Raw genomic sequence first — 25640 nt, 5'->3', positions numbered from 1 at the left:
CGGGCCATGAGAGCCGACTTCAGGTGACGGTGGAAATGCTCCACTAGTCCGTTCCACTGTGGGTGGTAGGCAGTTCTGTGGTGTAGCTGTGATCCTAAAAGGCTGGCCATAGCCGACCACAGGCTGGAGGTGAACTGGGCGCCCCTGTCAGAGGTAATGTGGGCCGGTACCCGGAAGCGTGCTACCCAGGTTGCGATCAGTGCTCGGGCGCAGGATTCGGAGGTGGTATCGGTGAGCGGGACTGCCTCTGGCCATCTGGTGAATCGGTCTATCATAGTTAGGAGGTACCGCACTCCTCGCGACACTGGCAGGGGCCCCACGATATCCACATGGATGTGGTCGAACCTCCGGCGGGTGGGTTCGAACTGCTGCGGCAGAGCCTTGGTGTGCCGCTGCACCTTGGCCGTTTGGCACTGCATGCACGTTTTGGCCCACTCACTGACCTGTTTACGCAGTCCATGCCACACGAACCTGTTGGCGACCAGCCAGACGGTTGCCCTGATGGAGGGGTGCGCTAAGTTGTGAATGGACTCGAAAACACGCCGGCGCCAGGCTGCTGGGACGACGGGACGAGGTTGGCCGGTAGCTATGTCACATAGTAGGGTCCTCTCACCTGGGCCTACAGGGAGGTCTTGAAGCTGTAAACCGGAGACTGCAGTCCTGTAACTGGGGATCTCAGTGTCTGCCTGCTGTGCCTCTGCCAGCGCTGCATAGTCCACCCCCTGGGACAGGGCCTGTATGGTAGGTCTGGATAGTGCATCCGCCACGACGTTGTCCTTTCCAGAGACATGCCGGATGTCCGTCGTGTACTCGGAGATGTAGGACAGATGTCGCTGCTGGCGGGACGACCAGGGGTTGGACACCTTAGTGAACGCAAAGGTAAGCGGTTTGTGGTCTGTGAACGCGGTGAAGGGCCTACCTTCTAAGAAGTACCTGAAATGCCGGATTGCCAGGTATAGTGCCAATAGCTCCCGGTCGAAAGCACTGTATTTGAGTTCGGGTGGTCGTAGGTGTTTGCTGAAGAATGCCAGGGGTTGCCAGCGACCCTCAATGAGTTGTTCCAGCACTCCACCGACCACTGTGTTGGTGCGTCCACCGTGAGGGCAGTAGGAACGTCCGTTCTGGGGTGCACTAGCATCGCGGCGTTCGCTAAAGCTTCTTTGGTTTTATCGAAAGCAGTTGCGGCCTCTTCGTCCCAGGTAATGTCCTTGCCCTTACCCGACATCAGGGTGAACAGGGGACACATGATTCGGGCTGCTGAGGGGAGGAAACGATGGTAGAAATTCACCATACCCACGAATTCCTGCAGGCCTTTGATTGTGTTGGGTCGGGGGAAGTGGCGGACCGCGTCTACCTTGGCGGGCAGCAGGATTGCCCCATCTTTAGTAATCCTGTGGCCCAGGAAGTCGATGGTGTCGAGTCCGAACTGGCATTTGGCTGGATTGATTGTAAGGCCGAATTCGCTCAGGCGGGAGTAGAGCTGGCGGAGGTGGGACAGATGCTCCTGCCGACTACTGCTGGCTATGAGGATGTCGTCCAAATAGATGAATGCAAAGTCCAGGTCGCGTCCCACCGCGTCCATTAGCCGCTGGAAAGTCTGTGCGGCATTCTTTAGACCAAACGGCATTCAGAGGAATTCGAAAAGTCCGAACGGGGTGATAAGTGCTGTTTTGGGGATATCGTCCGGATGTACAGGGATTTGATGGTATCCCCGGGCGAGGTCTACCTTGGAAAAGATCCTTGTGCCGTGTAGGTTTGCTGCGAAGTCTTGAATGTGCGGCACAGGGTAGTGGTCTGGCGTTGTAGCCTCGTTCAGTCTGCGGTAGTCACCGCATGGTCTCCAGCCCCCCATTGCCTTGGGCACCATGTGAAGGGGGGAGGCCCGTGGGCTGTCAGACCGTCGTATGATCCCTAATTCCTCCATCTTCTTGAACTCCTCCTTCGCCAGTCAGAGCTTGTCCGGGGGAAGCCTTCGAGCACGGGCGTAGAGGGGTGGTCCCTGGGTCGGGATGTGGTGCTGTACTCCGTGTCTGGGCATGGCTGCCGTGAACTGCTGTGTCAGTACTGTTGGGAAATCCACCAGGACCCTGATGAATTCATCGTCGGACAGCGTGATGGAGTCCAGGTGTGGGGCTGGCAACTGTGCTTCACCCAGGGAGAACGTTTGAAAAGTCTTGGCGTGGACTAATCGCTTCCCTTGCAGGTCGACCAGCAGGCTGTGGGCCCGTAGAAAATCTGCCCCCAGCAGTGGTTGGGCCACGGCGGCCAGTGTGAAGTCCCACGTGAACCGGCTGGAACTGAACTGTAGCCGCACCGTGCGGGTGCCGTAGGTTCGTATTGTGCTGCCATTAGCAGCCCTCAGGGTGGGTCCCGGTTCTCTGTTGTGGGTGTCATAACTCGTTGGAGGTAAAATGCTGATTTCCGCTCCGGTGTCGACCAAAAAGTGGCATCCCGACTGCTTGTCCCAGACGTACAGGAGGCTGTCCTGATGGCCAGCCGCTGTAGCCATCAGCGGCAGCTGGCCCTGGCGTTTCCCGGGAATTTGCAGGGTGGTCTGCAGCGGCGGGCCTCTGTGCCCCACCGCTGGTGGTAGAAACACCATTGTTCGTTGGGCTCCTCACTCCCATCGCCGGGTTTTGTAGGCTCTGCTGCCGGGCCTGGTTTGGTCTGTCATTGGGCACGCGGCTTGGTGATCTGTGCAACGGATGCCCCTCTCTCTTTCCTGGCATTCCACAGCACATCTGCCCGGGCCGCCACCTCCTGGGGGTTGCTGAAATCTGTGTCGGACAGCAGCAGGCATATGTCCTCGGGCAGTTGCTCTAGGAACGCCTGCTCAAACATGAGGCAGGGTTTGTGTCCTTCAGCCAGGGCCAGCATCTCGTTCATTAATGCTGACGGCGGCCTGTCTCCCAAACCATCCAGGTGCATTAAGTGGCATGCTCGTTCGCGCCGTGAGAGTCCGAAAGTCCTTATGAGCAGGGCTTTGAATGCTGTGTACTTGCCGTCCTCTGGGGGCGACTGTATAAACTCCTCAACTTGTGCAGCTGTCTCCTGGTCGAGGGAGCTCAGCACGTAGTAGTAGCGAGTGGACTCCAAGGTTATCTGCCGAATGTGGAATTGTGCTTCTGCTTGTTCGAACCATAATTGGGGTCGCAGCGTCCAGAAGCTTGGCAGTTTTAACGAAACTGCGTGAACAGATGCAGCGTCGGTCATCTCTGGTCCAAATATCGTTTGGGCCGTCGGGGTCACCAATTGTAGCGGTGTGCTACACACAGCGCTAGAATAACCATACAGAGTCAGTGAGTTAGAGTTGCGATGAAAAAGATTTATTCAATCTTCGCGGCCTGCTTTAAAGCCTTCCCATTCCCGCCCTCCCTGGGCGGGATTGCTGTGGGGAATGGATATTCCCAGACCCTTTCCACGCGTGGGATTGCCCCCCTGCTGGTGAAGATGGCCTGGCGCCCTTTTTGGGGCCGGTCCTCCGCCCGCGCGCGCTGTTGTGAGCCGGTTCGTGTGTGCCAGAAAGTGGATCGCCACAATACTTAACTTCTCCCCACCTCCCAACAGGGCAGTGAGAGCAAGAAGGCCTGCTGGTTTAGTATTTTGGTGCATCATAAAACAAAGCTAACAATGCAGTTTCATTGGGCCTTCAATAAAGTAAACCACTGCAACATGATTATCAAAAGCATCAGCAGTAAAATGGGAACGGATGGCTTCAGCAACATCTGAAATAGAGTAGGCCAGAAAGGTTGGGGGAGAATTCAAAACTCAAACACAATGTGGCCAAATTCACAAAATAAAGCAAAAAGCAAAAAAATGCTCCAACAGCACCAGTGGAGAGAAGTACTATCTTTACTCAGTGCTCTTTCATCAGACCAGGTCTGAAACAGGGGCACTGCCCTGAAACATGAGCTTGTTTCTCACTCCACATTCCTCATGCCAGTTCTGCTATTACCTGATGAAAGAAAGTACAGTCGGCAATAAAAAAAAAATCCTCTCCCTGCAGCCCTAGAGCTGCCCACCAAATCAGTGTAGAATCCATCCATCTACAGGCACAATATTCACTGCTCATCACTTCTAAAGGAAATACAGAGAGCACCATAAACCATCATGTATGACCTTTACTAATCACAGAAACAAAAATCAAGGGGCTGGTAGAGTGTCGCAAACATTGTTGTCAAAGAAAATCACCTCCATGTAAGATCACAACACACAAGCTACAATAGACCCCACCACACAGCAGACATCTAGCTAGATATCATCACCATGCAAACAATTTTCAGAATATTTTTCACTTCAATGTTACACGACGCATCCAATGAGCTTCCCACTGGAGTGGAACAAATGAGAAACTGCGCAGTCCATGTTGCCTCCATTCCAGAGCAGAGATCAACCCAACTTCAATCACTGAATCACCAAGACTCGAACATGTACACAGTCATAGGACAAGCTCCACGACATCTTCAGATTCTTCCAGCAGTTAAAAGAATATGCTTTATGCTTAATTCAGAAAACAAGGATCACCAGCTGGACAATGTACTCCACCAAAAGTAGTAATTCACAAGACAAATTTTCAAGATATTGAAAATTTCAACCACCTCCTATTTTTTCTGGAGTCATCCCTCAGAGAATGCAGATGTCAATTATAAAAATTCATTATCACTTTCAGTGCCCTAGCACACAGCCTGATCAATTCTTACACAGCTCACTCTACTAGGCAGCAGTGACCACCATCTTTTGTCATGGATAATCTACAGATGACATGACATGTCCAAGCACTGGAGAGATGCCACCAAATCAATCTCCACAAAATCCTCTGAAGAATAAACAAACTCTCACCAGGCTTAACAACCTCAGCACCAATTCCTTTGGTTCCAAACTGCAGGCCACATAGCTGAAAGGCCCAGCATTTGACACTGAAACAAACACACTAATACAAGCTCCAGAGTCAAAGGAGGACCAATATCCACACATTGCATTGTTTAGAGAGATAAAGAGTGAGATCAGAAAGGAGTTTTAAAATTTAGCTGTCAGACCAACCAATAGAGGGTGAAGGTACGAGCAAAAGGTGAATGTGATATGGGCAGTACTAAGATGCTCACAGTGTAAGTGCATGGTCACACAGGGTGGCAGGATATTGGAAAGCCACACTTGGAGATAAACTTAGTTGTGTGTAAGCAAATGCAGCAGATGTGTCACTAGGAGGTCAGCAAAGGTAAAAAAAAAAAGGTTCGCAAAAAAAAATAATTAGGCTTTAATTGAGATGACTGCAAAGTTACAGGGAACAAAAACACCATGATTAGGTTCAATTGGAGGAAATTCCTTCCCATCCATACTGGATGCTGAAAGGAATCGAAATCCAAAGTGGTGGTAGCGGTGGTATAGTGTACAAATCAGGTTGGCAAACCTATGGCATGTGTGCCCAAGATGGAACACAAAACTTCTGTTGGCACATGGCATGCAGTGCCACCCCTCGACTCATTACACCCTACCCATAATAAAAAGGCACATTATTGCCATCTTTACTGCAAAATGTAGTAGGGATTCTTTATTAAGCAAAGCAGTGGGATGTTTTCATAATTATTACTAATTTATTAATCAAGTCATTTTTTATTGTCATTTCAACCATAACTGCTGGTACAGTACATAGTAAAAACGAGACAATGTTTTTCAGGACCATGGTGCTACATGAAACAATACAAAAACTACACTGAACTACGTAAAACACCACAAAACTGCACTAGACTACAGACCTACCCAGGACTGCATAAAGTGCACAAAACAGTGCAGTCATTACAATAAATAATAAACAAGACAATAGGCACAGTAGAGGGCAGTAGGTTGGTGTCAGTCCAGGCTCTGGGTATTGAGCAGTCTGATGGCTTGGGGGAAGAAACTGTTACATAGTCTGGTCGTGACAGCCCAAATGCTTTGGTGCCTTTTACCAGATGGCAGGAGGGAGAAGAGTTTGTATGAGGGGTACGTGTAGTCCTTCATAATGCTGCTTGCTTTGTGGATGCAGCATGTGGTGTAAATGTCTGTAATGGCAGGAAAAGAGACCCTGATGATCTTCTCAGCTGACCTCACTATCCGCTGCAGGGTCTTGCAATCTGAGATGGTGCAATTTCCAAACCAGGCAGTGATGCAGCTGCAAAGGATGCTCTCAATGCAACCTCTGTAGAATGTGGTGAGGATGGGGGTGGGGGGGGGGGGGGAGATGGACTTTTCTCAGCCTTCGCAGAGACACGCTGCTGGGCTTTCTTTGCTTCTGAAGCTGGTGCCGAGGGACCAGGTGAGATTCTCCACCAGGTGAACACCAAGAAATTTGGTGCTGTTAACGATCTCTACAGAAGAGTCGTCGATGTTCAGCAGAGGGTGGTCGCTCCGTGTCCTCCTGAAGTCAACAACCAACGCTTTTGTTTTGTTCACATTCAGAGACAGGTTGTCGGCTCTGCACCAGTCTGTTAGCTGCTGCACCTCCTCTCTGTATGCTGACTCATCGTTCATCGATCTTAAATAATCATTAATCAATGATAAAGGTATTTTAACCATAAATATGTTAAAAGTCGAATCCTGTCGGCATTAGCCTGAGAGGCAAATTTTGCAAGGAACCTCAATCTTCTTTCAAACCTTTTCTAATACTTAACCCAAAATCCTGTTGCACAGGCAGGCTTCGAAGTCACGATCATTGCGTGTTATTGCCGGTCACGTTGGAAACAAAGCACAAGGACAGAAACAACGAAAATCATACAATAAGCTTAATGTCAAATTACCTTTTACTCACTTCCCTCAGTCACCATGCCTGAGGCCCCGAATGAGAATCATCTCCCAGATGGATCCTGAACTCCAACAGCATGAAGCTCAAAACCCACAGCGTTTAAAACCACCCCCCCCCCATGCAACGCGGGCCAAATTTCCATCTCCAGCCCCCGCCAGACTTCTCCACAGGCTTGTGTGTGCCCCCAACCTCAGCCCCCTTGGCCGGCTCTCCTGATCCCCCGTGGGCCGCGGGCCGGGCCTCCCACCGTCTCCGGGGTCGGGGCCGCGGTTCGAGGCCGGACCCCTACCTTGGCATCATATAGGACCTTGGCTTTTGTCGGGTCTGGCTCGAAGCAAAGAACTCGTTCCCCTTTTCGGAATTTAAATTTCATTCCCCGTGTGTTCATTTGGTCATGATGAAGCTCGAGGTGAAGCCGTTTAACCCTGCCGTCACAGCCGCACTAGGCCGGCACCTGACCGGACAACTCTGCCTCAGCGGGACCGTCCGACAGACAAAGGCGTAGCCGACCCGCCCCAGGCCTCACACCGGCAGCGGCTCATCCCACGGCTGCTCCGCCAATCCGATCCGCGGCCCACGCACTCCGCCTCCCTTTTGAGGCGGTATTCGGCCAACTGGTTATGCTATTTGCAGTTTTCGGTATAAAAAAATTAGCCAACAGCAGTGGCGACGGCGGCCGCCCGCGCGGTTCTGGGAGTTGTAGTCTTCCTGGCTTTTGAAGCTGATTGGACGAGACCCAGCCACCTCCAGATCCCGCGAAGTGCCCTGGTGTGTCCGCCAGCTCTTTGTTCCGGTTGCTTCGGATGCACAGCATCTGCGGACTTCCTCGTATTAGTGAAGCGCGTTTGTCGTTCCTCTGTATCAAAGTACTGACAGAACTGTTGGCGGAGAGGTCCAGTGCTTGAACTCCCTCCCAGTAAGAAACAATTCACCTTGCTACTGCTTCCACCACAGTTGCCCCAAATCTCAATAACTCGACAACAAAACTTATCACAAAAGGCGGCAATTGGCTTTACTTTCTTTGAAAGTAAAGGGCTGAGATGGACACTTGAGTATCGTCTACCTATACAGCACTTCCTCTGTAGCTATAACGCGATATTCTGTTACTGCTTTCCCCCTGTAAAAACTTGATGTATTGATGTGAAATGAATGGTACAGATGGCAAGTCACTGTACTTCGGACATGTGACAATAAGAAACCGATTACCAACCCGGGAGGTGCTCAGCCACTTGTTATCAATTATGAGCAGATTAATAGTTCAGCACAGACTAGATGTCCCGAAGGGCCTGTTTCTGTGCTGTAATATTCAATAACTCAAACTTCAAAGTACATTTCCTTCAGATTTATCTCCTTACAGGCAGCCACAAAACAGAAACCCAAAATAACCCATTAAAAAAATACTCAAACACCCAGTGAGGAAAAAAAAGCAAATCATCCAAACCGTAAAAGAAAGCAAATAGTACTCAGCACAAAGTGAATCTACAGCCAAAGCCCAGAGTAGGCTGCAGCCATGGCCTCAGTTCAGCACAGAGCTAAGCAGACATCACGGAGCCACAGACAGGAAGCCCTGAGCAGCTGGAGGCTCTTCAGAACAAGATGGATATAATGTTTCCTTCACCTAACATCTCAAGTTTGAAAAATCATAAGATATAGGAGCAGAACTAGGCCAATCGGCCCACTGAACGGCCTAATCAATGGTGACTGATTTACTTTTCCCTCTCAAGCTCAATCTCCTGCTTTCTCAGACATCCCACCCTGCAAAAGCTCATTTCAGGGAAGTAGCACCATCAATTTGCAGGAGATTCCCGGGAGGGGAGGGATGTCTGCAATAGAGTAGCTCCTTAGCAGCTAGCCAGCTAGCTTAAATAACGTTAGCTATGCTAATGAATGAATGACACCTGTTAAACTCACCTCAACATGTCTTTTACAGTCTTAACCCACCATGGGCAATAGAAAAGTTACTGTTGCAAACAGTGCAGTAAGCAACTCTGTCATTATCTCTCTCTCTCTCTCCGGGACATTTTATATAATTTGCGGGCATCAGGGAGCCACTATTAATAAGCGGGAGACTCCCAGAACTTCCAGGAAAGGTGGGATGTCTGCCTTCTCCCACATCATCTTTGACACACTTACTAAATCGATTTGTACTCCAGGGAGCGGGAAGCGCAGAATCAAATATCGCTGTGATGATTGTACGCTCTAGAGTCAATTGTTTGGCGACAATAAAGTATAAAGAGGAACCTCCCAGTCTCCACTTTAAATATACCCAATGACTGGGCTTCTATAGCTGTTTATGGCAATGAATACCACAGGTTCACCACCCGCTGCCTAAATAACTTGCTCCTCATTTCTGTTAGAGTCATAGAGCAGCAGTACACCACAGAAACCAGCCCTTCAGCCCTTCTAGTCCATGCCAGCCTAGTCCTCTGTCAGTTAAACATGAGCGCTTGGCCTACTAGTATCTAGTTCCCCTGTACAAATTAATAGAAACACTAACGTTCACTTTACAAAAGACAGTTTCTAAATCTGCTCTTAAAAGATTATTGAAGGATTATCTCGTACAATAAATTGGACTCTTCACCTCACAATCTACCTTGTTATGATCTTGCACCTTATTGTTTATCAGCACTGCACTTTTTCTATAGCTGTTACATTTTTGAGTACTGTTGGGGGGGACAGCTCACCTGGGGGAAGCGACAGTGGCCGTGCCTCCGGCACAGAGTCTGGCCCTGTAGCTCAGAAGGGTAGGGCAAGGAAGAGGAGGGCAGTTGTGATTGGGGACTCGATAGTAAGGGGGTCAGATAGGTGATTCTGTGGACACAGTCCAGAGACCCGGATGGTAGTTTGCTTCCCTGGTGCCAGGGTCCGGGATATTTCTGATCGTGTCCAAGATATCCTAAAGTGAGAGGGTGAGGAGCCAGAGGTCGTGGTACATAAAGGTACCAATGACATAGGTAGGAAAAGGGATGAGGTCCTGAAAGGAGAATATAGGGAGCTAGGAAGGGAGTTGAGAAAAAGGACCGCAAAGGTAGTAATCTGGAGTAGGAATGAGATGAGGTGGAGGATAAATGCGTGGCTGAGGGATTGGAGCAGGGGGCAGGGATTCAAGTTTTTGGATCATTGGGACCTCTTTTGGCGCAGGTGTGACCTGTACAAAAAGGACGGGTTGCACTTGAATCCTAGGGGGACCAATATCCTGGCAGGGAGATTAGCGGGGGCTACTGAGGTGACTTTAAACTAGAATGGTTGGGGGGTGGGAATCAAATTAAAGAGACTAGGCGTGAGGAGGTTAGTTCACAACAGGGGGATGGGAACCAGTGCAGAGACACGGAGGGGTGTAAAGTGAGGCTAGAAGCAAAAAGTACTATGGATAAAAGTAAAAGTGGCAGGCCGACAAATCCAGGGCAAGCATTAAAAAGGGCCGCTTTTCAGCATAATTGTATGAGGGCTAAGAGAGTTGTAAAAGAGCGCCTGAAGGCTTTGTGTGTCAATGCAAGGAGCATTCATAATAAGGTGGATGAATTGAAAGTGCAGATTGTTATTAATGATTATGATATAGTTGGGATCACAGAGACATGGCTCCAGGGTGACCAGGGATGGGAGCTCAACGTTCAGGGATATTCAATATTCAGGAGGGATAGACATGAAGGAAGGGGAGGTGGGGTGGCGTTGCTGGTTAAAGAAGAGATTAACGCAATAGAAAGGAAGGACATAAGCCGGGAAGATGTGGAATCGATATGGGTAGAGCTGCATAACACTAAGGGGCAGAAGACGCTGGTGGGAGTTGTGTATAGGCCACCTAACAGTAGTAGTGAGGTCGGAGATGGTATTAAACAGGAAATTAGAAATGTGTGCAATAAAGGAACAGCAGTTATAATGGGTGACTTCAATCTACATGTAGATTGGGTGAACCAAATTGGTAAAGGTGCTGAGGAAGAGGATTTCTTGGAATGTATGTGGGATGGTTTTTTGAACCAACATGTCGAGAAACCAACTAGAGAGCAGGCTATTCTGGACTGGGTTTTGAGCAATGAGGAAGGGTTAATTAGCAATCTTGTCGTGAGAGGCCCCTTGGGTAAGAGTGACCATAATATGGTGGAATTCTTCATTAAGATGGAGAGTGACATAGTTAATTCAGAAACAAAGATTCTGAACTTAAAGAGGGGTAACTTTGAAGGTATGAGACGTGAATTAGCTAAGATAGACTGGCAAATGACACTTAAAGGATTGACGGTGGATATGCAATGGCAAGCATTTAAAGGTTGCATGGATGAACTACAACAATTGTTCAACCCAGTTTGGCAAAAGAATAAATCAAGGAAGGTAGTGCACCCATGGCTGACAAGAGAAATTAGGGATAGTATCAATTCCAAAGAAGAAGCATACAAATTAGCCAGAGAAAGTGGCTCACCTGAGGACTGGGAGAAATTCAGAGTTCAGCAGAGGGCTTAATTAGGAAGGGGAAAAAAGATTATGAGAGAAAACTGGAGGGAACATAAAAACGGACTGTAAAAGCTTTTATAGATATGTAAAAAGGAAAAGACTGGTAAAGACAAATGTAGGTCCCCTGCAGAAGGAAACAGGTGAATTGATTATGGGGAGCAAGGACATGGCAGACCAATTGAATAATTACTTTGGTTCTGTCTTCACTAAGGAGGACATGAATAATCTTCCAGAAATAGTAGGGGACAGAGGGTCCAGTGAGATGGAGGAACTGAGCGAAATACATGTTAGTAGGGAAGTGGTGTTAGGTAAGTTGAAGGGATTGAAGGCAGATAAATCCCCAGGGCCAGATGGTCTGCATCCCAAAGTGCTTAAGGAAGTAGCCCAAGAAATAGTGGATGCATTAGTGATAATTTTTCAAAACTCGTTAGATTCTGGACTAGTTCCTGAGGATTGGAGGGTGGCTAATGTAACTCCACTTTTTAAAAAAGGAGGGAGAGAGAAACCGGGGAATTATAGACCGGTTAGCCTAACGTCGGTGGTGGGGAAACTGCTGGAGTCAGTTATCAAGGATGTGATAACAGCACATTTGGAAAGCGGTGAAATGATCAGACAAAGTCAGCATGGATTTGTGAAAGGAAAATCATGTCTGACGAATCTCATAGAATTTTTTAAGGATGTAACTAGTAGAGTGGATAGGGGAGAACCTGTGGATGTGGTATATTTGGATTTTCAGAAGGCTTTTGACAAGGTCCCACACAGGAGATTAGTGTGCAAACTTAAAGCACATGGTATTGGGGGTAAGGTATTGGTGTGGGTGGAGAGTTGGTTAGCAGACAGGAAGCAAAGAGTGGGAATAAACGAGACCTTTTCAGAATGGCAGGCGGTGACTAGTGGGGTACCGCAAGGCTCAGTGCTGGGACCCCAGTTGTTTACAATATATATTAATGACTTGGATGAGGGAATTAAATGCAGCATCTCCAAGTTTGCGGATGACACGAAGCTGGGTGGCAGTGTTAGCTGTGAGGAGGATGCTAAGAGGATGCAGGGTGACTTGGATAGGTTGGGTGAGTGGGCAAATTCATGGCAGATGCAATTTAATGTGGATAAATGTGAAGTTATCCACTTTGGTGGCAAAAATAGGAAAACAGATTATTATCTGAATGGTGGCCGATTAGGAAAAGGGGAGGTGCAACGAGACCTGGGTGTCATTATACACCAGTCATTGAAAGTGGGCATGCAGGTACAGCAGGCGGTGAAAAAGGCGAATGGTATGCTGGCATTTATAGCGAGAGGATTCGAGTACAGGAGCAGGGAGGTACTACTGCAGTTGTACAAAGCCTTGGTGAGACCACACCTGGAGTATTGTGTGCAGTTTTGGTCCCCTAATCTGAGGAAAGACATCCTTGCCATAGAGGGAGTACAAAGAAGGTTCACCAGATTGATTCCTGGGATGGCAGGACTTTCATATGAAGAAAGACTGGATGAACTGGGCTTGTACTCGTTGGAATTTAGAAGATTGAGGGGGGATCTGATTGAAACGTATAAGATCCTAAAGGGATTGGACAGGCTAGATGCAGGAAGATTGTTCCCGATGTTGAGGAAGTCCAGAACGAGGGGCCACAGTTTGAGGATAGAGGGGAAGCCTTTTAGGACCGAGATTAGGAAAAACTTCCTCACACAGAGAGTGGTGAATCTGTGGAATTCTCTGCCACAGGAAGCAGTTGAGGCCAGTTCATTGGCTATATTTAAGAGGGAGTTAGATATGGCCCTTGTGGCTACGGGGGTCAGGGGGTATGGAGGGAAGGCTGGGGCGGGGTTCTGAGTTGGATGATCAGCCATGATCATAATAAATGGGGGTGCAGGCTCGAAGGGCCGAATGGCCTACTCCTGCACCTATTTTCTATGTTTCTATGTTTCTATTTTCTCCTGCATTCTGTAAACACGAGAAATTCTGCAGATGCTGGAAATCTTGAGGAAAACACACAAAGTGCCAACAGGCAAGACAGCATCCCTGGAGAGGAATAAAGAGTCTTTTTTTTTTGTGCCAAGACGTGGACTGATGACGGATTTCAGCCTGATTCGTTGACTGCTCATTCCTCTCCTCATGCACTGACTGACCTGCCGAGTTCCTCCAGCAGTATGTGTGTGTGTTCCTCGTTCTGCATCCTGTTACTGTTTTCCCTTGAACTACCTCAAGGCACTGTGTAATGATCTGACCTACTGTTTAAAAAGGCAAACACGAGGAATTCTGCAGGTGCTGGAAATTCAAGCAACACACATCAAAGTTGCTGGTGAACGCAGCAGGCCAGGCAGCATCTCTAGGAAGAGGTACAGTCGACGTTTCGGGCCGAGATCCTTCGTCAGGACTAACTGAAAGAAGGGCTAGTAAAACTTCCCAGAATCATTCTCACAGAAAGGATTTTAAAAAAAAGATTTAAATTCACAACCTGTCAATGTCCCAAAACACTCCTAAGCTAATGGTGTACTTTTGAGATGAGGCCAGCCCAGAAACAGAGAAATGGAACACAGACCTGATGTGCAACAAGTGCAGATGAATTGCATTATGATAAGGACTGTACAATATGTTTTGTTTTGGTAATGATGAATAATACTTCAGAGATATCTCTCCTGCTCCTTGTCAGACTAGGACTATGAGATCTTTTATGTTGATTGGAAAAAAGTTGACAGGTTCTTCTTTGAATCTAAGATAGTATAAGAGCACAGAAGAGTGTCACCCTTGTTGCTTGTGCTCCAATCTTTATATTAATAATGATAATAACAATAATAACATGATTTTCTTACAAATTATGTATTTCAAAGTGCTTTATACTGTAATGGATGTAAGTACAAACATGAAACTAAAACAAAAAATAAAAATGAACATGAAAATAAAAGACAAGATGATGTTAGTTCTAAGCAAGGATAAATAAATAGGTTTTGAGCTGCAATTAAAAGTGTCAACTGAATTTGCATCCCTTATAGTTTTCTATATGCTGAACACATCATGAAGAATGTTGGTCTAGAGGACTCAAATGTTGGAATCAAAATTGTCAGACGAAATATTAACAACCTCAGATATGTAGATGATATTACTCTAATGGTACTTTGGGCACATCATGAGAAGAGAGGATTCCTTGGAGATGAGAGATGACAGAGGCTATGATGGACAGATAATATTACTCAAACAATGTGTATGACCTTGGGGGATCTTAGAGAAGCAGTTTCCAACAAGAATTCTTGGTGTCCATGAGGTCACGAAAAGATGGACTCAATTTAATGACTGAACAACAACAGATAATTTTAAGTATTGAGTTCCACAGTTTAGGAACACAGTTCAAAAAAAAGCTGACGTGCCAATTACCTTTTGATGGAGATTGTTTAAATTTAAGAGACCGGCAGAAGAGCTGGGAGCTCGATCAGGATTATAAAACAAAAATGATTCTGTGATGTATTCCAGTCCCAGCCCATTAAGAGTTTTAAAAACAAGTAAGAGAAATTTAAAATCAATTCTAAAAGATACAGGAAGCCAATGCTAAAGCATTGGGAGTGATTTTGGTTAAAAGCCTAGCAGCAAGATTCTGAATGAGTTGAAGTTTGTCCGTAGGTTGCTTTGGAAAGCCTGTCAGAATCTAGTCTAGTCTAGACATAAGAATCTAGTTTTTTTGATATAAAAGCATGAATTCATTTTTCAGCATCATTATGTGACAGAAATGGACAGTTCTTAAGTGTAAAAATGCTGCTCTGGTCACTTCCTTTATGTGGGGATTTAAAATTCATATCTGAATCCAGGATAACATCCAGACTTGTTACTTCTGATTTTACAAGGGGAGCCAAGTTCTCAAGTTTATCAAGAAGTTTATCTCTAGGCTTTGGGACCAACCAAAAGTATTTTAATTTTATCTTCAATGTCCTTTAACTTGAGACGATAGACCGACATGTTTGAACTGCTACACTGTGGTTCATAATGTTAAAACAAGAACCTTTCAGCACTCTCCAATGTCTTATTAGATAGTCTAGTTAAAGAAATAGTGCAGAAGATTGTAAAAGGCTTTCAATTTTGTACAAAGTGAAGGAACAAAGTATTTGAGGCACACATGAACCAGTATGAACAATCAACAATGGAAATGCCAAAAGTACTGAACAAGTACAATCTCTAAAATAGGAAGGAAGCTACGATTGCTTTGAGAATTTCTTAAATTTAAACAGTGGGGCTTTTTTTTTTGTAAGGTTAATGAAGAGACTATGATGGAAATGCTTAAATTTATGACTAGGTTGGGTATGTTGGATCAGGGTGTAGAGTAGTTAGATTCCTTATGGTTTAACTATATAATTGCTTATACTGCACTCACTACATGTCATTGTTCAGTGAATTGTTTAGTAATTACAGGACAGTTGCATCCATATTTTTCTAGAAGATTAGTTTTTTGTAGCAGGTATCACGCCACTTGAATCTGGCTATCTTATAGGCTAATTGTTCTTGGAACTTTGTTACCTTTAGTCTGAGTATGATTCAACCAAGACTGTTTTTGTCTTTACATTGTTTTCTTGGCTCCTTCTTTCTTTCTTCTTTGGTTTTGTAGTACTCAATAAAACAGCCATAAGCAATAAGTTTCATGCCTCATTTTTGGCTTTTCTGAAGGACCTTTGGATCATAAAAGCATTAGGATCCAACAGGTACAACCAGAGAAGTTAACAGTTTCTAATAGTTTTGTAGTATGTCATGGGGGGGGGTGGCGCGCTGGGAGCAGAGCCAAATGCAAGACACAGACACTGAAGTACTAGGAGCAGGACTTGACTGGAGCCCGGGGACAAGAACACAGACTTGGGCTAGGACATTGGCTAGGCAAGCAGGACAAGCCAAGGAAGTGGGAACTAGGATCCTGGGCTTGGACTCCGAGCCAGAGACTGGACAAGGACCCAGAACCTGGGTCTTGACTCAGGCTTGGACCCCAGAACTAGGCGGGGACATGATATGGCTACAGGACTGGACTGGATTCTTCAAGGCGAGGACATGACAAGGCTTGGGTTCCCCGAGGCGAGGACATGATGAGGCTTGTGTTCGGACTCCGAGCCAGAGACTGGACAAGGACCCAGAACCTGGGTCTTGCCTCAGGCTTGGACTCTGGAACTAGGCGAAGACATGACATGGTCTTGGGAGACAGGACGAGGGAACTCCAGTACAGCACGAGAACACAAAGCCTTGACTTGGTACTCAAGAACAGCCGAGCCTTGGACTTCGGATGACAGGAACCCGGAACCTTGGACTCGGGACAACAGGAACGCAGAACACAGAACCTTGGTCTTGGGGAGGACAGGAACACAGAGCCTTGGTCTAGAGCACGGGAACATGGAGCCTTGGACTTGAGAGACAGGAACACAGGGCATGGAACACAGAGCCAGGACCCCTCCTTGGGAACAGGACTTAGGGCCGGGACTTACATGGAACATAGAGCCAGGACTCCTCCTTGGGAACAGGAGGTGGGGCCGGGGCTCTACACAGAATGCTGAACATGACGAGACTGTTCCCAACACTAGGTAGCAGCAAACGGCCGGACCTACCTAGCGCAGACGTGGACACAGAGACGGTTCCCAACACTAGATAGTGGCAAATGGCGGACAGATAAAGCAGGATCTCCCAGTGGCCACACATTTTAATTCCACGTCCCATTCCCATTCTGATATGTCTATCCACGGCCTCCTCTACTGTCAAGATGAAGCCACACTCAGGTTGGAGGAACAACACCTTATATTCCGTCAGGGTAGCCTTCAACCTGATGGCATGAACACTGACTTATCTAACTTCCGTTAATGCCCCACCTCCCCTTCGTACCCTATCCGTTATTTATTTATTTATTATTATATATATTTCTCTCTCTCTTTTTCTCCCTCTGTCCCTCTCACTATACTCCTTGCTCATCTTCTGGGATTTCCCCCTCCCCCTTTCTTTCTCCCTGGGCCTCCCATCCCATGATCCTTTCATATCCCTTTTGCCTATCACCTGTCCAGCTCTTAGCTTCGTCCCTCCCCCTCCTGTCTTCTCCTATCATTTTGGATCTCCCCCTCCCCCTCCCACTTTCAAATCTCTTACTAACTCTTCCTTCAGTTAGTCCTGACGAAGGGTCTCGGCCTGAAACGTCGACCGTACCTCTTCCTAGAGATGCTGCCTGGCCTGCTACGTTCACCAGCAACTTTTACTAATGGTGACGGGATTTTGTTCAGACTGGCGGCCTACAACTTGAGCTCATTCTTGTTCATCACATATAAACACTTTAGATGAAAATGTATAATACACGGTTAATAAGTCTTCAAATAAAGCTAAAACAAATGGTATTGTAGACACCGAAAAGGTAGTCAAAACTTACAGGGAGATTTTTATCAGTCACAGTAGGTAAGTGGGCAGAGCAATGGTTAATGGTGGCCAATTCAGGTAAGTGTGAGGCATTGGATTTTGGAAAATCAAACCATGGCAGGATATTTACAGTTAATGGTAGGGCCCCAGGGTGTGTAGCAGAACAGATGGAACTAGGAGTACAAGGGTATGGTGCCCTGAAAGAACAATCACAGCTAGGCAGGGTGGTGAAGAAAGCTTTTGGCATGCTGATCTTCATCAGCTGGGGCAATGAGTTAGGAGTTGGGACATTGTTGCAAGTTGTACAAGACCTTGGTGAGTCTGTACCTGGAGTATTGTGTACAGTTTTGCTTACCTTTCATTGGAAAGACATCACTAGTTTGGGAAGTATGCTAAGAGGATTCATGAGAATGTTGCTAGGAATCGAGGGCCTAAGTAACAGGGAGAGGTTTGGCAGACTTGGAGCTCATTCCTTGGAGCTCAGGAGAATGCAGGGTAACCCTCTATAGGTGTTAAAATCAGGAGCAGCATAGATAAGGTGATTGCATGCAGTGATTTTCCCAGAGAAAGGGAGTCAGAAACTAAAGGGCAAAGGTTTAAGGTGAGAGAGAAAAGATTTAAAGGGATCCTGAGGGCACACAGAGGATGGTGCGTACATGGAACAAGTTGTCAGAGGAAGTGGTTGAGGCTGTTACAATACCAATCTTTAACAGACACTGGACAGGTGCATGCATAGGAAAGGTTTAGACTCTAAACTTCAGAGGGATGTGAGCCAAATGCAGGCAAATAGAATTAGCTTAAATGGGCATCTCGGTTGCCATGAACAAGTTGAGTTGGAGGGCCTGCTTCCATTCTGTAAAACTCTATAACGTTATGACTAATACTATGGATGATAAGTGAGCCAGACTTGCTTCAGCTAGAGCATGGTTAGTGTGTAGGATCAACGGGCAGAGCAAAGTTGTAGACAATCTAGCTGAACCTGATTGAGTGGGGACGTTTAGAGAATCAGTAGCAAGTGTCCCAAATTGAGTTCGGACAAGGTAGCCTGAGATCATGGCATGACACGTATGAACTTATTCTGCAGTCAATGACTGTCATATGGCAAAAAGGGCCATTCCATCACTAAGCTATCCTTTCTTTGCCTATCCTTTCTTTGAAAGGTTTATTTTTTGGTTAGTTACAAATGCATTGAGAACCAGTCCAACTCAACAGTGGCCTTCCATTCACTCAGATGGGCTAACATTGTGCTATTGACATCAGAAACAAAATGGAATGAACCAAGGGATAACTCAGCAATTTCTACTAACTCAAAACATTGCTAATTGAAGTTAAACTGAACAGGCGTATATTTTCTGACTGTAGCCATGATAATAAGTTCTGAATTGGAGGAATGAGGAGAACCCTCATTAGTAATCTGTAGAGTGAAACACCAAGAGGTGCATCCTCCAATCTGTGGGTGAAAATCAGTCACGGTCTCCGTCATAGAGATGGTCAAAGCGCTATTGTTCCAACTACAGGGGAGGTTCTGGGTCCTATAACTGACAATATAGAATGATAGAAACTCTGCAACACAAGGAGGTCGGTACCACTTGATAACAAATCTACACAGTCTTAGCTCAGTTTCCACCATGAAGTCAGTAGTCCTGCAGGTCTCAGCTTTCTAGTACATAACCAAGTATTTTGTTGTGATGGGAATTTCTGCAGGCATCACTCATTCAGGTCCTAAATTCCTGATCCCTCCATCGTCTGGACGAAAAGAAAATCCTCCCCTCGTTCCTAATCCTTCACTTAATTTAAAATTTTCCCTTCTATTTTTTAACAACTCATGTACACCCTATTTATTTAGGCCCTGGATAATTTTAAACAGCTCAATTAAATCTTCACCTAGCTACATCTGTTCCAGAAATAAACAGTCTCAGCCTGCAATGTCACCTTTCCCAAAATGTGACCAGTACTGTCACAAAAACACAAAAAAAATGGCAGCAGGAGTAGACCATCAGGTGCCTCAGGCCTGTTTTTTTTCCAAGAAAACACCTCTGACCACGTTCATCAGGCAATGGTCAGTGCAGTACATACTGCAGACTCTGCAAGACAAGGATCCTATGGATATGGTGGAGTGCTTACCTGAGCAAACTGCCTAAATCATGTCATTGCTGGACCCCACAACAAGCACCAAGACCTCAGTGGCTGGCAGTGAGAGGTGCCACGCAGTCAGATTGTTCCATATCATCCCTAATGCATGTTGCCCACAGGACAGCTGTGGTAGGGAAGAGGCAGTCGCCCACCTCTTTGCAGACTGTGGATTTGCTAAGACAGTATGGAGAAGGATTCTAGGTCCTTGCCTCAGTTCATTCCCAGCAGCTGCACAACACACAAGTCTGATCTACAAGCTGTTCCCAGAGTCACAGACAGACAACAAGTGCTGCTAGAAGATCACCAGCTCAGTGAAAGACACCCTTTGGCCTGCTCAAAGCTCGTTAGGCTTCCAGCACAGTGGCATGTCTGTGAGGGAATGACGTTGCTGGGCATAGTCCAGCCGCAGGGTTACATGCTAGGTATGCACTGATGCTTGGTGCAGCCAATGCTAAGGCTCTGTGGGGAAGAACCACAACCTAGGCTCTTTCCACTATTGCGCATGAAAGGGCTGAGTTTGTGATGAAAGTCCTCAAACAATCAAAGGGTGTTTCACTCTTGGGACACACATGAATGAATGGCCATGATATGGTAGTTCTTTAAAAGAATAAGTTAACAGCACTGAATATTAATGACCTTGAATGTAAAAGTTTTGCACTGTTTCTATTGTATAGTTTTTTTTATTGTGAATAAAGTCAATTTTTTAATTAAAAAAATCAATTATCATCATGGCAGGTCGATAACAGCCTCAGCTCCTACTCTGTGCCAGTTTGCCATTCCTGTAACTCCTCAATCTTTCAAGTATTTATCTGTTTCCACTTTAAGTATATCTAATGATCTAGCTTTCGATTCCAGAGTTTCACTACCCTTTGAGAGGATTTAATTAACCATCCTTTTATTTTGTATCTATGTCCTCCTCTATGTGGCTCTCCTCCTAATAAATCTACTGTGTTAAGCCACCTAAAGATCTTGTTTGTTTAAATAAGGTCACCCCTCATTTCTCTAAATTCCAAAATATATAAAACCAAGCTGTCCGGCCTCTGTTGATAAAGACAATGTGATCATCCCAGGAATAAGCATTGTAAATCTCATTCAAACTCCCTACAATGCGACTTTTTTTTAAACTAAGGACAGAGTAGTATCGGAGGCAGCTGAACACCCTATGCACTTTTTACAAAGCCTTGCTATTCTTAAGCTCCAATCCTCTCACAAAAAAATGCCATTTGCTATTTTTAACTGCTTGCTGGAGCTACCTGCTAACTTGTTGCGATTCATGCACTAGAACACCTAGACTTCTCTGAACCTGACTCACTTGCAAGTCTCTCTCCATTTCGATAATAATCCGCCTCTCGACTCCTCGAAGCTCCCATTTCCCAATATGAAACCTCATCTGCTGGGTCCTCTTAAGATGTAATCTAATTAGTGCAGTAAACATATCTGAATGAAACTTCCTTCTCAAGTATTGTATGGCTCGGTTAACAATGGAAATCATTCCATGTATCTTATTGAACGTTTATGTTAGGTTGATGGAATACACTCCAAAGACCACTAGTGCTTCAACTTCCTTGCAATTATTTGTGTTTTCTTACTTACAGCACACACCGACGTACCTCCCTGGTACCTTCTCTTGAGTGAATTCAATGCAGTCAACATGAACTAGGCCAAATTTCAGCTGCCAATCTTGGGTCAGCCAAAAGACATGGCAAATGAGTTTTGGACCAATGAAGTTAATCCTCTGCATCCAAACCTGGTGTGGGTCAGCATCAGAATCAGAATCGGGCCGAATATCACCAGCATATGTCGTGAAATTTGTTAACTTTACGGTGGCAATACAATAAAATACATGATAAATAAATATAGAGGAAAAAAACTGAGTTACATTAAAGTACACATCAAAGTTGCTGGTGAACGCAGCAGGCCAGGCAGCATCTCTAGGAAGAGGTACAGTCGACGTTTCAGGCCGAGACCCTTCGTCAGGACTAACTGAAGGAAGGGTTAGTAAGAGATTTGAAAGTGGGAGGGGGAGGGGGAGATCCAAAATGATAGGAGAAGACAGGAGGGGGAGGGATGGAGCCAAGAGCTGGACAGGTGATTGGCAAAAGGGGATACGAGAGGATCATGGGACAGGAGGCCCAGGGAGAAAGACAAAAGGGGGGGGAACCCAGAGGATGGGCAAGGGGTATAGTCAGAGGGACAGAGGGAGAAAAAAGAGAGTGAGAGAAAAAATGTGTGTATATAAACAAATAACGGATGGGGTACAAGGAAGAGGTGGGGCATTAGCAGAAGTTAGAGAATTCGATGTTCATGCCATCAGGTTGGAGGCTACCCAGACAGAATATAAGGTGTTGTTCCTCCAACCTGAGTGTGGCTTCATCTTTACAGTAGAGGAGGCCGTGGATAGACATATCAGAATGGGAATGGGATGTGGAGTTAAAATGTGTGGCCACTGGTAGATCCTGCTTTCTCTGGCGGACAGAGCGTAGGTGTTCAGCAAAGCGATCTCCCAGTCTGCATCGGGTCTCGCCAATATATAGAAGGCCACATTGGGAGCACTGGACACAGTATATCACCCCAGCCGACTCGCAGGTGAAGTGTTGCCTTACGTGGAAGGACTGTCTGGGGCCCTAAACAGTGGTAAGGGAGGAGGTAAGTGCCAGGAGGGAGATCAGTGGGGAGGGATGGGGGGGACGAATGGACAAGGGAGTCGCGTAGGGAGCGATCCCTGCGGAAAGCGGGGAGCGGAAGGGAAAGATGTGCTTAGTGGTGGGATCCCATTGGAGGTGGCAGAAGTTACGGAGAATAATATGTTGGACCCGAAGGCTGGTGGGGTGGTAGGTGAGGACCAGGGGAACCCTATTCCCAGTGGGGTGGCGGGAGGATGGAGTGAGAGCAGATGTGCGTGAAATGGGGGAGATGCGTTTGAGAGCAGAGTGGATGGTGTAGGAATTAAGCCCCTTTCTTTAAAAAAGGAGGGCATCTCCCTCGTCCTGGAATGAAAAGCCTCTTCCTGAGAGCAGATGCAGCGGAGATGGAGGAATTGCGAGAAGGGGATGGCATTTTTGCAAGAGACAGGGTGAGAAGAAGAATAGCCCAGATAGCTGTGAGAGTCTGTAGGCTTATAGTAGACATCAGTAGATAAGCTGTCTCCAGGGATAGAGACAGAAAGATCTAGAAAGGGGAGGGAGATGTCGGAAATGGACCAGGTAAACTTGAGGGTAAGGTGAAAGTTGGAGGCAAAGTTAATAAAGTCAACGAGCTCAGCATGCGTGCAGGAAGCAGCGCCAATGCAGTCATCGATGTAGTGAAGGAAAAGTGGGGGACGGATACTAGAATAGGTTTGGAACATAGATTGTTCCACAAAGCCAACAAAAAGGCAGGCATAGCTAGGACCCATACGGGTGCCCATAGCTACACCTTTAGTTTGGAGGAAGTGGGAGGAGCCAAAGGAGAAGTTATTAAGAGTAAGGATTAATTCCGCTAGATGGAGCAGAGTGGTGGTAGAGGGGAACTGATTAGGTCTGGAATCCAAAAAGAAGCGGAGAGCTTTGAGACCTTCCTGTTGGGGGATGGAAGTATATAGGGACTGGACATCCATGGTGAAAATAAAGCGGTGGGGGCCAGGGAACTTAAAATCATCGAAAAGTTTAAGAGCGTGAGAAGTTTCACGAACATAGGTAGGAGGGGATTGAACAAGGGGGGATAAAACCGTGTCGAGGTATGCAGAAACGAGCTCGGTGGGGCAGGACCAAGCTGAGACAGTAGGTCTGCCAGGACAGGCTGGTTTGTGGATCTTGGGTAGGAGGTAGAAACGGGAAGTGTGTGGTGTGGGAACTATAAGGTTGGTAGCAGTGGATGGGAGATCCCCTGAGCGGATAAAGTCGATGATAGTGTGGGAGACAATGGCCTGGTGCTCCTTAGTGGGGTCACGATCAAGGGGTGCTCCTTAGTGGGGTCATGATCAGGATCTGCTCTCACTCCATCCTCCTGTCACCCCACTAGGAATAGGGTTCCCCTGGTCCTCACCTACCACCCCACCAGCCTCCGGGTCCAACATATTATTCTCCGTAACTTCCGCCACCTCCAACAGGATCCCACCACTAAGCACATCTTTCCTTCTCCCGCTCTGTCTGCTTTCCGCAGGGATCGCTCCCTACGTGACTCCCTTGTAAATTTGTCCCCCCCTTCCCTCCCCACTGATCTCCCTCCTGGCACTTATCCGTGTAAGCAGAACAAGTGCTACACATGCCTTTACACTTCCTCCCTTACCACCGTTTAGGGCCCCAGAAAGTCCTTCCACGTGAGGCAACACTTCACCTGCGAGTCGGCTGGGGTGAAATACTGCGTCCGGTGCTCCCGATGTGGCCTTCTATATATTGGCGAGACCCGATGCAGACTGCGAGATTGTTTTGCTGAACACCTACGTTCTGTCCGCCAGAGGAAGCAGGATCTCCCAGTGGCCACACATTTTAATTCCACATCCCATTCCCATTCTGACATGTCTATCCACGGCCTCCTCTACTGTAAAGATGAAGCCACACTCAGGTTGGAGGAACAACATTTTATATTCCGTCTGGGTAGCCTCCAACCTGATGGCATGAACATTGACTTCCGCTAATGCCCCACCTGCCCCTCATACCCCATCCGTTATTTATTTTTATACACACATTCTTTCTCTCTCTTTCCTTTTTCTCCCTCTGTCCTTCTGACTATACCCCTTGCCCAGAGTTTTTCCCCCCTCCCCCTTTTCCTTCTCCCCGGACCTCCTGTCCCATGATCCTCTCATATCCCCTTTGCCAATCACCTGTCCAGCTCTTGGCTCCATCCCTCCCCCTCCTGTCTTCTCCTATCATTTTGGATCTCCCCCTCCCCCTCCCACTTTCAAATCCCTTACTCACTCTTCCTTCAGTTAGTCCTGACGAAGGGTCTCGGCCTGAAACGTCGACTGCACCTCTTCCTAGAGATGCTGCCTGGCCTGCTGCATTCACCAGCAACTTTGATGTGTGTTGCTTGAATTTCCAGCATCTGCAGAATTCCTCGTGTTTACATTAAGGGTATATGTATGTCTATTAAATAGATAAGCTAAAATACGTAGTGCAAGAAACAAATAAAAAAGTAGTGAAGTAGTGCTCATGGGTTCAATGTCCACTTAGAAATTGGATGGTAGAGGGGAAGAAGCCGTTCCTGAATCGCTGAGTGTGTGCCTTCAGGCTTCTGTACCTCCTTCCTGATGGTAACAATGAGAAGAGGGCATGCCCTGGGAGATTGTAAAAACTAATTTTGCAAGTTTTTGCAACTTACCTGAATCTTGTGCAGTAGCTCCACACCTGTTTCCACCCCCCACCACAAACCAGACCGTGGAGCAGCCAGCCAGAATGCTCTCCATGGTACATTTTTAGAAGTTTTAGAATGTTTTAGTTGACACCAAATCTCCTCAAACTCCTAATAAGATACAGCCGTTGTCTTGCCTTCTTTATAGCTGCATCAATATGTTGAATCCAGGTTAGGTCCTCAGAGCTATTGACAGCCAGGAACTTGAAAGTGCTCACTCTCTGAGGATTGCTGTGTGCTCCCTCGTCTTATGCTTTCCGAAGTCCACAATCAGCTCATTGGTCTTGCTGACATTGAGTACAAGGTTTCTGCTGCGTCACCACTCAACTAACTGGTACATCTTGCTCTCATACGCCCTATCGTCACCATCAGAAATCCCGCCAACAACGGTTGTATCATCAGCAAATTTATAGATGCCATTCGAGCTATGCCTAGCACATAGTCATGGGTGGAGAGAGAGTAGAGCAGTGGGCTAAGCCCTCATCCCAGTGTTAATTGTCAGCGAGGAGGAGATGTTATTTCCAATCAGCACAGATTATGGTCTACTGCTTCGGAGGTCAAGGATCCAGTTGCAGAGGGAGGTACAGAGGCCCAGTTCTGGAGCTT

At 46.8% G+C, this 25640-nt stretch overlaps 1 protein-coding gene across 1 annotated transcript in view; it reads right to left on the bottom strand.

The window, feature by feature from the left end:
• Nucleotides 1–7461, bottom strand: part of LOC140199111 (MSL complex subunit 3-like) — a 33731-nt gene extending 26270 nt beyond the window's left edge. Inside the window, exon 1 of the mRNA XM_072260651.1 lies at nucleotides 7068–7461. Within this exon, the coding sequence (XP_072116752.1) occupies nucleotides 7068–7166 (99 nt within the window). The 5' untranslated portion in view covers nucleotides 7167–7461. The remainder of the gene's footprint in view (nucleotides 1–7067) is intronic.
• Between the last annotated feature and the right edge of the window lie 18179 nt (nucleotides 7462–25640).

The sequence above is a fragment of the Mobula birostris genome, chromosome 6, assembly GCF_030028105.1.
Source record: "Mobula birostris isolate sMobBir1 chromosome 6, sMobBir1.hap1, whole genome shotgun sequence".
Lineage (NCBI taxonomy): Eukaryota > Metazoa > Chordata > Chondrichthyes > Myliobatiformes > Myliobatidae > Mobula > Mobula birostris.
The sequence above is the reverse complement of the archived record's forward strand: the minus strand, read 5'-3'. Positions and strand labels throughout refer to the sequence as shown.